The sequence below is a fragment of the Mirounga leonina genome, unplaced genomic scaffold (genome assembly GCF_011800145.1).
Source record: "Mirounga leonina isolate KUSES-001 unplaced genomic scaffold, KU_Mleo_1.0 Mir_493, whole genome shotgun sequence".
NCBI classification, from domain to species: domain Eukaryota; kingdom Metazoa; phylum Chordata; class Mammalia; order Carnivora; family Phocidae; genus Mirounga; species Mirounga leonina.
In genome coordinates, this window is record NW_023270780.1 from 950,828 (window position 1) to 967,603 (window position 16,776).

Genomic DNA, 16,776 nt, shown 5'->3' on the forward strand with positions numbered 1-16,776 from the left:
CTGTCCACACATGGGTGAGTGACTCTAGATTTGTCATGAAAAATTTCCCCAACCCCCCTTCTTCTGACACCCCTTGGGCTCCTGGGTAGCCTGGCATTGGTTGGCAATCACGCTGGGTATTTGTTTCAGAACCATGGGGCTTCCCGTTGTGCTGGGTCCCCTCTGGTATGGGGCCTGGCCCAGCCTTGCAGAAGTTAGATCCCAAAGCTTCTCACTCTCAGACCGATGCTCTTTCCACCAAAGTGCACGCCACTAGAATTCAGGGGGGATCACTGCAATCTCCCCAGCCATCAGTGACCAAGGAGGAACAGAACAGAACAGAATGGAAATGGGTTGAGGGGGTCAGAGATGGGGAAACAAGGTCAACCATCCACCGGCTCATCCCTCTGTACAGGACCATTTGGGCTGTCCCCCTCTCCGTCTCCCATGGCCCCCCCAGTCCCCCTCACAGTCCCACCCTCCTCCCCCTTCAGCCTGGAGCTGCTCTCTACTCTGTCCTATCCTTTCTCTCAGGAAAAGATTTGATACCCTTCTTTATACTTGAGAGCACATGCTCTAGTCATTCTATCATCAGTCTTATCCTCGTTATGAATTACCAAGTGAAAAATCTTTGTCCCCCAAGGTGAAGAAAACAATTTCAAAGAGCGCTTTTTCTCAGCTCCCTCAGCAGATAGAGTCTGTCTCTAACACACACAAAAGGAAGAGGAAAAGGAGAAAGCAGCGGAGGATGAGGTGGAGAAGAAAAAAGTTCACGGTGGGGGTGGAGGAGAGAGAGAGGCAGGAAGACCCCTGATTGCTACAAAAACCCATGCTGTGGTTTTCAAGGACCATATATATACCAGTAATGAAGGTGTGAGCAATGACGGAAGTAGGAGACGACCAAAGAACAAGTCGGGGCTGAGAGCTCATTCAAAGTGCTTTCACCAGGGTCCCCAGGCTGAGAGCAAGAAAGAAGAACTTCTGTCCCGAGGTAATGAGGCCCACTGGGGAACTGGGGTCTGGGAGCTGGGATGGGACAGTTGACAGAACCACTCAGGTAAGGACAGGCTTCCAGTGAGGTCCCTGAGAACCCCTGATTTTTGCAATGCCCTTTACCCTCAGGACCCTAGAAAGAGAAGTGTTACTGTACCAGCCGGGCCCCCACACTCGCTCTTCCCCAGTAGGCTTCCAGGGATACAGGCCCCATTCGGACACTTACCTCAACTGGAAAAGAACGGTACTGTGTGTTCATGGGAGGGAAATCCAGGCAAGCTCCTTGAAGTAACATACCTGACCGAGCATAAATCTCTTATGCTGTTCTAAATCCTCCAGGCCACTTTCTTTGTTCAGTGTTGGTGGGGATGAATGACAAGGGTCATTCTTATCAGTAAAAAAAGAGATAGTCACCAGAGGAAAGTTACCAAGTGTTGGATCCACTCTCCTCTGGATCCCTCCAAGCCTGGCCTAGGATAAGCCACTGGGCTCCATGGAGCTTCAGGCATGTCCTGTGAGGCATCCCTGAGGGAAGTTTACAACCCAGATCTATGCTCTGGGGGTGATGCCAACAAGAGAGGCTTCGGGCCAACTGGCATATTTTGGCAGAGTAAACGGGAATTCCAGAATGAAAAGAATGGTTTAGAAATAGTTTTCCATGGGATGCCTGGGTGGTACAGTCAGTTGGGCGTCCGACTCTTGGTTGTGATCTTGGGGTCATGGGATCAGCCCATGTAGGCTCCACACTCATCGCAGTCTGCTTAAGACTCTCTCTCCCTCTCCTCCTGCCGCACCCCTCCACCCTCTCTCTCCCCCCGCCTCTCTAAAATGAATGGGTAAATCTTTAAAAAAAAGAAGAAGAAGTAGTAGTTTTCACTGGGGCACCTGGGTGGCTCAGTCCATTAAGCAACCAACTCTTGATCTCAGCTCAAGTCTTGATCTCAGGGTCATGAATTCAGGCCCCGCATTAAAAAAAAGAAGAAAGAGTTTTCCTCTAAGTTCCAGAGTTATGCACTTCAGTGGAAGACCTTTCATCTAAAAATCAGGAGATCTGGTTGCTTCAGTTTCCCTAGTTGCAAAACAAGGAGCCTATTCTGCAGGAGTTCTGCACTGGGGGTCCATTCATGGGATTCGTGAATCTGGGGAAAACCTATCTTTACTTCCACCAGTTTCTAGCTGAAAGTTAGCAAGCATTTGCTTCAATTATGAAGGTACGCAACAAACCACAATAGAATTTGCCATCAATAGAAATCAAAATATTTTCAAATCTCATTACAGTTGTTACAGGTTTCTCAAAATGTCACATACATTCATCACTACTATGAAGTTACGATAATCAGAGATGCTAGGAAGCACTTATACTTCTCTATCACATGTTCTAATGTTTAGACAACTGTTCTGATATAATTTGTTTTGTTATCCTTTTATTTTATTTTATTAATTTGTAAGTATTATTCTGAGAAGGGGATCCACAGGCTTCACCAGACAACCAAAGGTGCTTCTGGTGCATTATGCTAAGGTTGAGAAGCCGGGCTCTATGTGTCAAGGGGGTAAGAGCCGCAAGGCTGAGAAAGCAGGCAAGTGCTCCAAGGGCCTCCTGCAGCTAACTTCAATTTACTTACTAATCTTTCTACTTTCAGGAAGTTGGGGTTGTGGTGGTTGATGAAATCCCGTCTCTGGGTCTGGGGCATATTTTTCAGCTTGATGGGAGATCTGCAAATGGGTATCTGTAAACAAATATTTGTGAAGCTGATTGTTAGCCTTCCAGCTCCTCTGAGAGGTTAGATCTGGGCTTCAGTAGCAAAGAGAAGAGCGTCTTCCTTACAGTCTTGTACCCACCAGCAGTGGGTCCACACTCCGCAGAAAACGTCGGGCACAGATCCATGTGTCATTTAATTATCGCAACATTCATGGGAGGGAGCTTTAAACACAAGAGGAATGTGAGGCTGAGAAAGGTTGGTAACGTGCCCCAGATCGCATGAAGCTTGGATCTAAGTCTGAGACTCCAGGTGCCTCCTGCTTTATAAGGTCGGGGAGATGGCGGGTGTTCACCTCCAGAGGCACATCCTCAGAGTCCATAGGTTCCTGGGCACCCAACATAGTTCAGGGGCCCCGGGGAAGGCTGAGAGGTGACGATGCCAACCTAAGCTGGACCTTCATCCTTGCCGACTCCGGGGCTCGCCACGTTTTATGAGGAAGAGGAGACCTGTCTCTAGTTCATGGACCCAGAAAGTCCCCCCACTTCCCTCCCCAACACCTCTTCCTTCTATGGAGGGCCAGTTGCGCCTCTAGTACAAACTACGTCCTCGGGACCCACTAGACCGGATCTTGCACCGCCCACACCTCCAGCACTAGTTCAGGTTTTCCCCAGCTAGCCTGCACGCCCTAGCCCGCGCCCCCGCGGCTCACCGGCCATCTCCGGCTTCAACTAGAAGGCAGCGCCCTCTAGTGGTCATAATGCAGAAGCGGCTGTGCCTGCTCCACCAAGCCCTGCCTGCATCACACTGGGGTGCGTCTTCCTCCAGGCACCAAGGTCACCTACTCCAAGAGCATCCGTTCCCCAGGGCCCCCACCTGCCCCAGGCCTCCTGTATGGCCCACGATAAACTTACACGCTTTGCTCCAGCTCGGCCCTAGGCACCACGAAGCCCGGCCACTTGCATCAGCGCCTGTGAGCCTGCCCGCCACTCTGCAGCTCTTTGCTTGGAAGCAATCCCTACCCTGCTCCCTCCCATCCCGCTGCACCAGTCCCTCAGGGAACACGCCTCGAGAAGGGACATGACCTTCTCAACATCCTACAGCTAGCTAATGCACAGCCCGGGCTGGAAGACAAATCTCCCCAGCCCATTGCCCACCTTACCTCACCACATAGTCAGCAAACATCTGTCAAGACCCAACTGCACTCCCGTCCTGCAGCCTTTCCAGACCTCTCGTTCAGAATTTCTCCTTTCCTATTCCTTGGTATACTTTATGAACTTATTACTGTTAGCACAGCCCTCCTTGGATTGCAGCTGTTCCTGAATGGCTGGAGAGCTGTGAGAAGAGGCACAAAGGACATGACAGACCTGCATAACTTGGGAGTTACAATCCTAGCTCCTTCACTTAGAAGCTGTGATTTTAAGCTACTCACATGCCTCTCTAAGCTTCCATATGCTTAGTAAAAGTGACAAATTTTTAAATAACTAGAATAGCTGCGCTTTATAAGAACTAAACACAATTGTGGATGTGGATGTGTTTGGGATGTAAATTGCCGCAAATATGAGGAAGCATAAAACTAGTCATGGCTAACACTTACTGAGCCCTTACTCTATGCCAGCCACTATACTGGCATTCAACTGTGTAGTAGTTTACATGGGTTGCCTCTTTTAACCCAAAGAACAGCCCTGGGAAGAGAATATTATCACCACTTTACAGCTCAGTAAGCTGCTTTTCAGAGAGGGTCAGAAACTTGCCCAACATTATGCAGCTAGTTAGTGCCAAAGCCAGATTACAGACCAGTCCTTCTGACTAGAGGCTGCAAACAATCACTGAGAGAGTCGGCCTCTGTTTTAGTCACCTCTCTTGTGCTCTATGGTGCCTGACACATCATAGTTGTTCAGTCTTTGTCAAATATATCCATTTATTAAGGGCTGAGCATTGTTCCTGTCCCAGGAGCCTAAGAAACTTGCCTGTCACACAACTAGTAAGTTTTGAGATACAAGCAGTCTGGCTCCAGAGTCTATGCTTTTAAGCACAAACCTAGGCTAAATGAATAATTGCAATTCTTCTTTATCTTCCTTTTTGAGTTTACCTTTTTTAGTTAAATTCAATTAATTAGCATATAGTGTATTATTAGTTTCGGAGGTAGAGGTCAGTGATTCATCAGTCTAATACCCGGGGCTCATTATATCACGTGTCCTCCTTAATGCCCATCACCCTGTTACCCCATCCCCCCACTCACCTCCCTCCAGCAACCCTCAGTTTGTTTTCTATGATTAAGAGTCTCTTATGGTTTGTCTTCTTCTCTGATTTCATCTTGTTTTATTTTTCCTTCCCTTTCCTATGATCCTCTGTTTTGTTTCTTGAATTCCACATGAGTGAGATCATAAGATAGTTGTCTTTCTCTGATTGACTTATTTTGCTTAACATAATGCCCTCCATTTCTATCCATGTTGTTGCAAATGGCAAGATTTCACTTCTTTTTCTTCCTTTTCAAAGATAATACTTTGTAGCTAGACACAAAAGCATGTCACTGAAAGTTCAATGTTTTGTTTCAAGACTCAGCAGGACTTTCTGGTGGAGACATGGAACAGCATGAAAGTAGGACAACACAGGTCTCCTGGGTGGCTCAGTCGTTAAGCGTCTGGCTTCAGCTCAGGTCATGATCCCAGAGTCCTGGGATCGAGCCCCGCATCAGGCTCCCTGCTCTGCGGGAAGCCTGCTTCTCCCTCTCCCACTCCCTTTGCTTGTGTTCCTGCTCTCGCTGTGTCTCTCTCTGTCAAATAAATAAATAAAATCTTAAAAAAAAAAAAAAAGAGAGTGGGACAACACATAGGAGAGGGAACACGAGGTCAAGGCTAGGGCAGCAGCACTGGTGGCCAGACCCACTGGGAGATTTCATTAGGATTGTGACAAATTTAGGGGCGCCTGGGTGGCTCAGTTGGTTAAGCGTCTGCCTTCGGCTCAGGTCATGATCCCAGGGTCCTGCGATCGAGCCCCGCATCAGGCTCCCTGGGAGCCTGCTTCTCTCTCTGCCCCTCCCTCCTGCTCATTCTCTCTCTCTCTCTCTCTCTCTCGCAAAAATAAAAATACTTTTTAAAAAAGTAATACATTCATAAGATAAAATTAATCAGGCGAAAGAGTATGCAATGAGAAAAAAAAAAGCCTCCTTACATTCATCTGCCTCCCAACCCGTGGGAACTGCCCTTCCCCCCAAAAGTTCACCACTTTTAATATTTTCCACTTAACTCATGGATACAAAGAACAGAATGGTGGTTGCCAGAGGAGAGGAGCCTGAGGGGTGGGGGAACTGGGTGAAGAGGGTCTGGAGGTACAGACTTCCAGCTGTGAAATGAACAGGTCATGGGGATGTGGTGTGCAGCATGGTGACTACAGTGAATGGTACTGTAGTGTGCATTTGAAGGTTGCCGGCAGAGTGAATCTTGAAAGTTCTCATCAAAAGAAAAAAATTGGGGGGTAAATTTTCATGGTGATGAAGGTGACTAGACCTCCTGTGGTGATCATTTCATAGCATATACAAGTGTCAAATCATGACTTGTACAACTGAAACTCATATCATGTATGTCAATTATACCTCAATAAAAAGAAATAATCAAAATCCTCACTGGTAGGAATCTATGAGAATAAATTCACATAACTATGATTACTGTGCAGCAATTTTTGAAGAGGGAAAGCTGTTTACGTACTGATATGGAATGGTCTCCACAGGACACACTGGTAAGTGAAAAAAGCAAAATGTAGAACAGAGTGTACTGTATACTATCCTTCATTGTTGTTATTGATGTTTTTTATAAAAAGGAAAATATGGAACCTCTTAAATATGCATAGAATCTATCTCTAGAAGCATCCACAATAAGGCAACATTGGTTAACTCTGGGAAGGGGCAAGAGATCACTGGGGGTGGGAGCAGGAAGGAAAGTTTTAACTGTACACCTCTGACCTTTGAACTCTGTGAATGTAATTACCTATCCAAACAGTTATAAACTACAAAAGTGTTTAAATATATTTTTAAAACATTTATATAAAGAGAGAGGATTTTTTAAAAAAATAAAAATATTTATTTTATATGCATAGCCCTGCAATTTGCCTTTTTTCACATAATGGTATATTATTGATCCCCCTTCAGGCTCATATTTAGAGAACTCATTCTTTTTAATAATATATAATATTCTACTGTATGAATGAGTCAAAATTTATTCAACCATTTCCAACTGATGAAAATTCAGGTGTTATCTTCGTTTTGCTTTGGGTTCAGTTTGGGTTTTTTGACATGAGAACAATTTTTCTCAGCTAGGATTAGAAGATATAAACATAAAAAGGTAAAACAATAAAATGTTGGGAAAAAGTGTAACTCTAGCCTGAGGGAAACTTTCTTAAATAATACAGAGTACTACAGATGACTTAAAAGATAGATGCACTGTATTTAACTACAATACAGATGTGAATTTTCCTGATGGAAAGAAACATGATTTCAAGAGACAAACAATGAATTGGGAGAAAATATTTGTGAAAAAAAGAAAAAAAGTCAGGGTAACTCTCTAATATAGAGAAAAACTGATTTTTTAGAAAGTTGACTTGGGAAAAAAATGCAAAGAATATGAACAGGCAATTCATAGAAGAGGAGATACGAATGACCAATAAATGTATGAAGAGATCCTCACCCTCACTAGTCATGGAAATGCAAAATAAAACAACAGTGAGATCTAATTTTTCATTCATCAAATTGGCAAAAATGTAAAAGACAATATTCAGTGCTGACAAGCACATTCTTGCTGAATATCCGAATCTCAACCATATTTCTGGAAAGCAATCTGATAATACATAGTAGAAAAAAATGTGTGTTCATATTCTTTGACCCAGTAATACAACTTAATTTAGAAAAAAATATTCTGCAAATATAGCCTTTAGTGTCTCTCTCTGTCTCTTCCCTCTTTTCTCCTCTCTTCTCTCCAGTACACCTCACTTGATTAACTGTCTCACTTCCCAGCCAGCTGGACTCTCATGCCCAAGCCTTCCCCCACCTGACTATAGCCAACTTAAGCTAGTGCCTGGAACATGGAGATGGTCTTGGAGCCCTGGGAGGCCTTGTCTAGGAGTCCTCATGTGCTTTCAGGAAAGTGAGGCCAAGGACATCATTGGAGCCAACATTTGCTTCAAGTTCCTGCGGCTGCTGACAACGTGCAGGACGCTGATGGCACCTGGCAGAGGTTGCTTGGCACTGGCCATTCTGCTGGCAATCATGGACATCCAGCTTGGCGGTGAGGACAGCCCCTCCCCAGATCCCCAGAGCAGAGACTGCCATCAGGGAAAATCCTGGACTCATGAGGAGGGATGGATCCCAAGATTTTTTTCTGGTGGGGAAGAAAAGGACCCACTCCCTCTTGACACTAATGAAAGGGTGAAAAACATAGTTTTTCTTTTTCTGTTAAAACTATTACCCTCCCCATCAGACATTCTGCCTCTGCTATGTGTTGCCAAGAACCTGGTAATCTGGCCCTCAACCTAAGATTCTTTCAGGATCTTATACATTCTAAATTTATGAAATCCAGGTTTGAGATTCTGATACTACAACATGTGTCAACTTGGGGTGCCTGGGTGGCTCAGTCAGTTAAGCATCCAACTCTTGATTTTGGCTCAGGTCATGATCTCAGGGTCATGAGATCAAGCCCTACGTCGGGCTCCATGCTGGACATGGAGCCTGCTTAGGATTCTCTCTGCGCCCCCCTCCCTCTGCCCCTCCCCTCCCCACTCTCTCTCTCTCTCAAAAAAAAAAAAAATATATATATATATATGTATATATATATGACATATGTCAACTTTAGCAACCCATTTAACCACTGTGCACCTCAGTTTATAAAATGGGAACAACAGTACATGGTTCTAGGGCTATACCAAGGATTAGATGTATATAAATGCACTTTAATAAAGGTCTTATACAAGTTCTATTTGGAGTAGAAATAAAATATAAACCATTTCTGAATTAATGAATAACTGGGATTACAGGTCTCCCTCAGATATGGGTATAGCCCATAGACTACTCTTCTAAAAGGTGGTATTTAATGTCTATTGGGCAGTCCCCACCTCTGCCTCAACATTTCTATGTGAGTGAACTTAGTCTGTGTGAGCAAACTTCCCATGGCTAATTCTTCCCCCTTCCCATTCCAGGGTGCATGCACATCCAAAGCTCGTTTCACCAGGAAGGAAAACGACTAAGCTTGATCTGTACTTTGCAGTATAAGAAAGAAGAGGCTGAGGGGGCTATAGTGTTTTTGTGCAAGGACAGGTCTTCGGACTGTTTCCCTGAGACCAGCTTAGAGCAACTGAGACTTAAACGGGATCCTGGGAGAGATGGTGTCAGTGAAAGATCATCTAAGTTGGTGTTCACCATAAACCAAACCACACCATCGGACAGCGGGACCTACCAGTGTTGTGCCACAAGCCAGACGCCAGAAATCCGCCTTCAGGGCCACTTTTTCTCTGTTTTAGTCACAGGTAAGCTCTGATACCCCACATGCCAGCAGATGAGATAATAAGCAGGGTCAACAGCTAGAGACAGAAATAGTTACTTCAGGTCCTGGATAGGCAGTCTTCTTGGGGGAAGAGTCATTCCCATCACTCAAGTCATTTCCCACCAGTCCCACTGCAGTGGCAAATGCTCACAGCATGAATACAAAAGTAATCTCATTTCGTCTTTTATTTTAAAAACCTTACTGAGGTAAACCATTTCATTTTTATTGACACTGAGACTGAGTTACATGGAGGTAAAGCAATTTGTTCAATTTGTCTCACTGACCAGTGCCAGTAAAAGCAGATAAAGGTCTGAAATTCAGGCTTTCTGCTTCTAATTCAGAGAACTCTCAGAAATGTGGTTCTATTTCTAAATATAGACACTGAGCCTTCACGCTGTGACAGAGATGGATTTGAGATAAAACGGATGGTTGTCTTAATGAACATTTAGTTGTAAGAAACAGAAACCTACTCAAGCTGCCATAGGTTAAAAGGAACAAATAATAAAGCAGGAATAAAGGAATAAAGCCCTCATGAGATCTGGTTTCTGGAATCAGAAACCAGAAAGCCAACAGAACCTAAACAGTTACAGTCTCAATCTCTCTGGGGCAGTAAGGCCTCTCATCCCTGCATATTTCCTTTATTTTGTGCCTACTCCCCTACTCTGTTACTACTTAGCCAAAACCTAGATATGGTCAAGTCCAGACTCAGCTGTATATATGACTTCCTCATAGGCCCAGCAGAGAGTGACTCTTGTGTTTCTATATTCCCAAAGGAACAAGTCTTCAAAGCTGAGAATTATGTTCTAATTGGAATTCTATACCCATCCAAACTACCAATCGAATGTGAGGAAAGAATAAAGACAGACATGCAATGACTCCAAAAAAAAGATTGCCTTCCATGTGATCTTAAAAAGCCACCAGAGGTGTGCTTCAGAAAAACAGGAAGTGAATAGGTAGAGTGGATAAAATGGGATCCGGGAAAGTAAGGACTCTAATAGGGGAAAGGAAATACGGAAATTCTAGAATGAAAAATGGCCCGAACAGGCAATTAGTCCAAAAGGAACAAGAGAAAGAGGGCTCTGGAAGATCTTGAGGAGGGGAAAACAGAATTGATAGGTTACCTTTCTGAAGGTCTGTGACAGATTGGATGAAGGATTAAAGATATGGATATGGAAAATTCTGCCTGGTTAAAAAAAAATAAGGTGATCATCATCTCCAGGGAAAACACCAAATTTTACAAAAGGAAACCTAATCATGGCACACAACTTGGCTCTGTAATACGTAACATTTACAGAATCCAAATTACATAAACATTAATTTAACTACAATGTGTAATATAATGATTTGTAAAAGATGCAGAGAAGGAAAGTGGGTAGAGGTTTATCTACATATCCTCATCTTCTTTTAACAGAAAATCAATAGATAATGCCTAAATTTTATCATCAAGAAGTGGTAATATAAGCATACTATTTAGGAATACTATTTAGGAATACATCTGAGTTGACAGTGGTTGTCCCGGGGAAATAAGCCTAGGAGGAAAAAAAGACACTGCTATTATTCTTTATGAACTTTCAAATACTATATTTTAACTTCAAGAAAACTAGAAATAAATTACACCCCCTCCCAAATAAAAACCTAGCCCAGAGCCTTTTAACAAATATTTTAATCATTTCCTATGGCTAGCAGTTAATCCATGTTTTCTATGTCAGTCTAGATTGATTTATATGTTCTTCCTTGCTTCCTGGTGTCTTCCCCTCTGACCTCGCTACAGCATCTAGCACTTCCATTCTCTCCCATCTCTACTGGCTTCTGCGACTCTCTACTTCCCTAGTTTTCCCACCTTTCTGGCTGTTCTTTCTCTCCTGCTCTGCCTCCATTTCCCCCTCCCACCTCTCAAACATGAGAATTCATTCCCCAAGACTCACTCCTCACCTCTGATCTTTTCCCTATTGTTTCTCCCAAGTTCTCATTCACCCTCATGATTTTACCTGCACCTTCTTGCAAACTGACCCACAAATCAACTTCTCTAGCTCTAACCTCTTCCTAAGTTTCAATTTAACATTTTCACTGACTGGGCTCCCTGCCATGTCCTCAATCAAATCTGAGACCCTAGTTCTGCCCATGATTTAGTCAAAATCTTGATTTTTTTCTCTTCTCCATACATTTACTAAGTACAAGTAGTTCTTCCCCACTTTTTATTCCTTTCTTTCCAAAGGGGTTTCCCAAGTCTTCATTATCTCACACTTAAAATATTCCCAATAGTCTCCTGGCAAGCCCTTTGAGATCCAACCTCGTCTTATTCATCGTTGTATCTCCTCCCACACCTACCTCAGGGCCTGGCACTGAGCTGTTACCTAATAAATGATCCATCAACTCTAAATACTATCTCTGCCTCCAAACCAAACAGCCACCTGACCTCTTTCTAAAATGCTAATTTGTACATGCCACACCACCAGTTTTAAAGGCTTTTCACTGTCTATGGGACAAAGTCTAAATTACTTTTGCCTCGCACCGGAGGCTCTATAAAATTTCATTCTATTTATGTGAATACTCTGTTCCAGTTGATCTCACTAGGGGAAACTCTTGTCATTCTTCTCACACTTCTCATATTGATTGTGCATCCCACAGACACAATGCTAAGCTTGGAGAAGAGAATGGGGGAAGCAAGAAAGCCCTTACTCCTTATAAACTAATCTATATATAGTCTATAATCTAGTCACATTCTTTTAATATGCCCTAAGCATTTCTACTTGTGATGGCGCTCTGTAAGACAAAATGCCTTTCTCATCCTCAGTATATTTAAGTATTAGAGTCAGCACATACAGATACTCACCAAAGGCAGAGATGATAAAAGTTCCTTTTGGAAGGTGAAACTAACAAAGCCAGACAAGTAACATATAGTATCAGTAAACAATGTGTACCATTTACTACTACATTTACTACCATGTGTGCCAAGCATTGTGCTGAATGATGTATCGATTATTTCATTTAATCTTCATGGCCTTTTTGAGGTTGCAGCTGTTGTCATGTGAAAAGTCAGTCTCAAAGGTAATTTGGGGTAATTTTATTCAGCTAGTAAATGGTGAATAAAAATCCAGATCTATTCCAAAGCCCAGATTTTAACTTACGCTAAACTGCTTGACACACTCTGGAAGATGGTTTTTAAGTGAGGGGCACCCAAGTCCAAGGTGACTAAGCTATTTTAGCTGTCTAACAAGACTTTAAAGTTCCTGTTCTGTTCTGTTCTGTTTGCATCCCCAGTGTGACACATAGATTCTGTATCTATTTTTCGCTGTTTAAGTACCTCATCATCACTACCCATAAATGTTAAAAAATACTTATTTGGGCAATAAATTGTGCTGAGCGCTATCCTTGGAGATCAAAAAAGATGTTCTGAGATGATGCAAAAGAAGGTATTAATGATTTCTGAAACCCTCCCCTGATAATTAATTCTCTTTTGAATCAGAGACAGGAAACTACACAGTGAAGGGATTGAAACAAACAGGATACTCCGAGTTCAGTCACAGTAAAGGCACTCTCCGTTCAGGCTTCCTGCAAGAAAAAGCCTGGGTGATGCTGGTCACCAGCCTGGTGGCCCTTCAAGGTATGTTCAGAAGAACCTTAAGCACCCCAGGTAGTGAGGGTGCTACACCTTTGACATCTTGATTATCCTCCAAGAGGAGACTAGAAAGGAAGCCTAGAGTGGGAGAGTGAAGTGCTGCTCAGGCCCTGGCTGTCCACAGGAAAACATCAAACCAACATGAGGGCAAAACTGGTCCAAAGGGACTCAAGACTTTATAATAACCAGAGGAAGATGGATGAAACACCTTTTCCATTAGATAGGAGGTCAGACCTGTTAGGAAAGCAAGCTTGTGGGAGAGGCAAATAAATAAATACAGCTGCCTCTACTCACTGGGCCAACAGAAGACTACAAGTTAAGGCAACAGATATTTGCCTATGAAGAAGGCAAAAGTCAGACCAGGTCTGGAGGTGGGTTTTAAAAATGCAGCTCTTGGGCGCCTGGGTGGCTCAGTTGGTTGTGACTGCCTTCGGCTCAGGTCATGATCCTGGAGTTCCGGGATCGAGTCCCGCATCGGGCTCCCTGCTCAGCAGGGAGTCTGCTTCTCCCTCTGACCCTCCCCCTCTCATATGCTCTCTCTCAAATAAATAAAATCTTTTAAATAAATAAATAAATAAATAAAAATGCAGCTCTTTGACAAAGGCTGATGGGCAGATTGAGTATAGACACTTGTAGGTGAGTCCTCTGAGCATCACATCAATATAGATCATGGGTTTCCCTATTAGATAACAGATTGGAACTCATGATGATTTGCCATTACATTTTTGCATAATCAGTAACTGATGCAGCTCTTTGCCTGTCCTTGGCATTTTTTTTTTTTTTAATGTTTTACTTATTTGAGAGGGAGAGAACACAGAAGGAGAGGGAGAGGGAGAAGCAGACTCCTCGATGAGCAGAGAGCCCAATGCGGGACTCGATTCCAGGACCCTGAGATCATGACCTGAGCCAAAGGCAGATAGATGCTTAACTGACTGAGCCACCCAGGCACCCCGCCTGTCCTTGGCATTCTTTTTTTTTTTTTTTTTTTTTAAGATTTTATTTATTTGTCAGAGACAGAGAGGGAGAGCACAAGCAGGGGGAGCAGCAGAGGGAGAAGCAGAATCCCTGTCAAGCAAGGAGCCCAATGCGGGACTCGATCCGAGGACCCTGGGATCATGACCTGAGCCAAAGGCAGTCGCTTAGCCGACTGAACCACCCAGGAGTCCCTATCCTTGGCATTCTTAATTCCATTTTTTTTAAAGCTTTCCTCTAATCAATAACTACCACTGTTTGCATGCCACCAGAATATAAGCTCTATAAATGCAGGGGCTTTGTCTCATTTACCCCAACAAAAAGACAGTACCAGGCACATAGTAAGCTCTTATTAAATTTGTTTAAAGAATTTGTATGATGGGTTAGGTTTTACATATGGTGATTCTTACCCCATATAACCCTTCCAGGCAAACATTCCCTGATTACTCATCTGTAAACAGACACAAAGAGCTTAAATGTTGCTCCAGTTCACAGGAATACAGGACCTTCTCATCCCAAAACCATGTGCTCTCAGTAATTACCTACTATATGCTAAGTATCTTCTCTCTCAACTCCTTCACCACGCTCCCTATTCTGAGATTGGCTCCTCCCAAATAGGATCACCTAACACTCCCTTATTCCAGCCTTTTTTTTTTTTTAAGGTTTGTGTGTGTGTGTGTTTTCAAGATTTCATTTATTTATTTGACAGAGAGTACAAGCAGGGGAAGTGGCAGGGAGAGGGAGAAGCAGGCTCCCGCTGAGCAGAGAGCCCAACGTGGGGCTCTATTCCAGGACACTGGGATCATGACCTGAGCTGAACGCAGATGCTTAACCGACTGAGCCACCCAGGTGCCCCGTTATTCCAGCCTCTTAACTGGAAACTATCAAAAGAAAACAGACCTTACCTATGATCCTTGGACGTGCCAAACATAAGCCTATACAGTTGTGAATATCAAGCAGTCTGACCCTTTAGACCTAATTCTTTATTGAATCTAAATTCCCTCAGATAGTTAGCTACTCTGTTAGTAAAATAAATTGTATTTCTTCATACAGAAACAACTACTCTGAAAAGGAAATTTGAGTCTAACCATGCAATCTATGACCACTTACTACCTTTGACTCCCAAGTTATGCTAGAGTAAAAACTCTCTCAGCTCTTTTCCCCTTTCCAATCAGGTAAAGGGAATGAACTTTTGATAGTTGATGCCTTTTATCCTTCTCCCCCCAAATGAAGGCTTAGCAGAACTATGGAAAGGGTAATGTTCAGTAGAATAAAAGGACACACATTTTGTCAGGCCCAGAGAGATCACGTAGATCAAGTTAGGATGCTTATATGTTATCAAAAGGATGAGAAAGGGGTGCCTGGGTGGCTCAGTTGGTTAAGCGTCTGCCTTCAGCTTCGGTCCTGATATCAAGGTCCTGGGATCGAGTCCCACATCAGGCTCTCTGCTCAGTGGGGAGTTTGCTTTTCCCTCTAATAAATGAATAAAATCTTCAAAAAAAAAAAAAAAAAAAGGATGGGAAGTTTCCTGGATCTCTGGGCCTCCCTCAGCTCATGAAACCACCTTCAGTGAGTATCCCTGTCCTATCACTGTGTCAGCCTTCACATGGAAAACCTACCTGGAATTTTTGGGAGGCATCTATTTCTTCTTTGATTGCCCTACCTTCCCACAAGGAGACACTGAAGGTTGGCTTCCTCCCCACTTCCACCAGCCCAGTCAGATTTGCTAGAGGTCACAACTGCAACTTTAGCAATAAGATACAACTGATTATAGAGAAGAGTTTTATATACCCTTCCTTCTTTCCTTTCCATTCCCTCCCTAGTCACCAGGACCAAACAATGAATTATCAGGTATCTAAGTTGTATGACAGTAATACAAACTTTCCTTTTTCTTTCTACAGCTTTGTAAGCCTTGTGCCAGAAACTTTAAAAAAACAAGTTACAGCAAGATAAACCTGACTCTCTTTAGCTTGCTACCTTTCACATTACAACATACACAGAGAAGAAAACAGTACAGGGGAAGAGATGCTAAATATGCCAAGAACCTGGGAAATGTAAGGTGGGACAAATAATGTATTCCTTGAGCTCCCCTCCTCACTGCCATAACAAACCTGCCTTTCTTCCCACCTCTGTAACCACTTAAAAAAAAAAAAAAGAACAACTTTTACAAAAGTAGCTGGCGGACAGTTCTCACTCAAACTTTGGATAAGTATGTGGTATGTGTGTTTTTGTACTGAAGAAAAAGTTTTCCTCCCCCCTTCCTCCAACACAGTAAAATAAACAAGCAAGCCAAACAAAATGAGAACACCAATTCTTTTTGAAGAAATTTTTATTTAACACTAAAAAGAAGAGAGAAGAAACAAGCAAAGATAGGTAGGATAGGCAAAGAGAGACAGAGCCAGTAACTGACTTGGCATGAAATGAAGAAATGGAGAGACCCTGGCATTCAAGAGCATCCCCACAGCGTGGCTGGAGGAAGAAGCTTTGTGTGCCCAGGTGCACCACAGAGCATAATGCCCAGCTTCAACTGAGTACTTGTCAGTCTCTTTGGTCCCATCTCTTTCCTTTGAAATAAATGCCCAGAGCGATATTTGCAGCCTTTTCCTTTCTCCTAAATTCACAAATCCTCTTGTCTTTCTCTTTGGACAGATGACCTCTTGTCATAGTTAAATGGGGGCAGGGTGAGGAGAGGAGGAGGACGACGACAGGATTTACCTTGATAGGAGGAACTACATGAATTACGAGGTTAAGAACACAGACAATTTAACTGGAGCTAAACGGCAAGCCCTCAAAAGGAAACAGACACCTTACCTGTGATCCTTGGCCAGGACCTGCCAAATGTGGGAGCGAAGGTTTGTGAGAAGAGAGAGAGAAAAGGCTGAAAAAGATGGGTTAGACCCTTACTAGTGATGGCATAGACCCTCAACCTAAGGACTTTGGATCTTGTGCCTCATGGAGGTAAAAAAGACGAGGCATGGAGTCAAAA

General features: G+C 43.4%; 1 protein-coding gene across 1 annotated transcript; it reads left to right on the forward strand.

The window, feature by feature from the left end:
• The first annotated feature begins 7,706 nt into the window (after positions 1 to 7,706).
• Positions 7,707 to 15,021, forward strand: CD160 (CD160 molecule). Its single transcript, XM_034990081.1, has 4 exons — positions 7,707 to 7,948; positions 8,856 to 9,182; positions 12,666 to 12,803; positions 14,966 to 15,021. Exons 1-4 carry the CDS (start codon positions 7,792 to 7,794, stop codon positions 15,019 to 15,021), a joined length of 678 nt encoding a protein of 225 aa, XP_034845972.1. The 5' UTR covers positions 7,707 to 7,791.
• Positions 15,022 to 16,776: the final 1,755 nt, after the last annotated feature.

Coding starts and splice junctions, on each gene's coding strand:
- CD160 (XM_034990081.1), top strand. CDS start 7,792: ATGTGCTTTCAGGAAAGTGAGGCCAAGGACATCATTGGAGCCAACATT. Junction 7,949..8,855: donor CATGGACATCCAGCTTGGCG/GTGAGGACAGCC, acceptor TTCCCATTCCAG/GGTGCATGCACATCCAAAGC. Junction 12,804..14,965: donor CAGCCTGGTGGCCCTTCAAG/GTATGTTCAGAA, acceptor CTTTCCAATCAG/GTAAAGGGAATGAACTTTTG.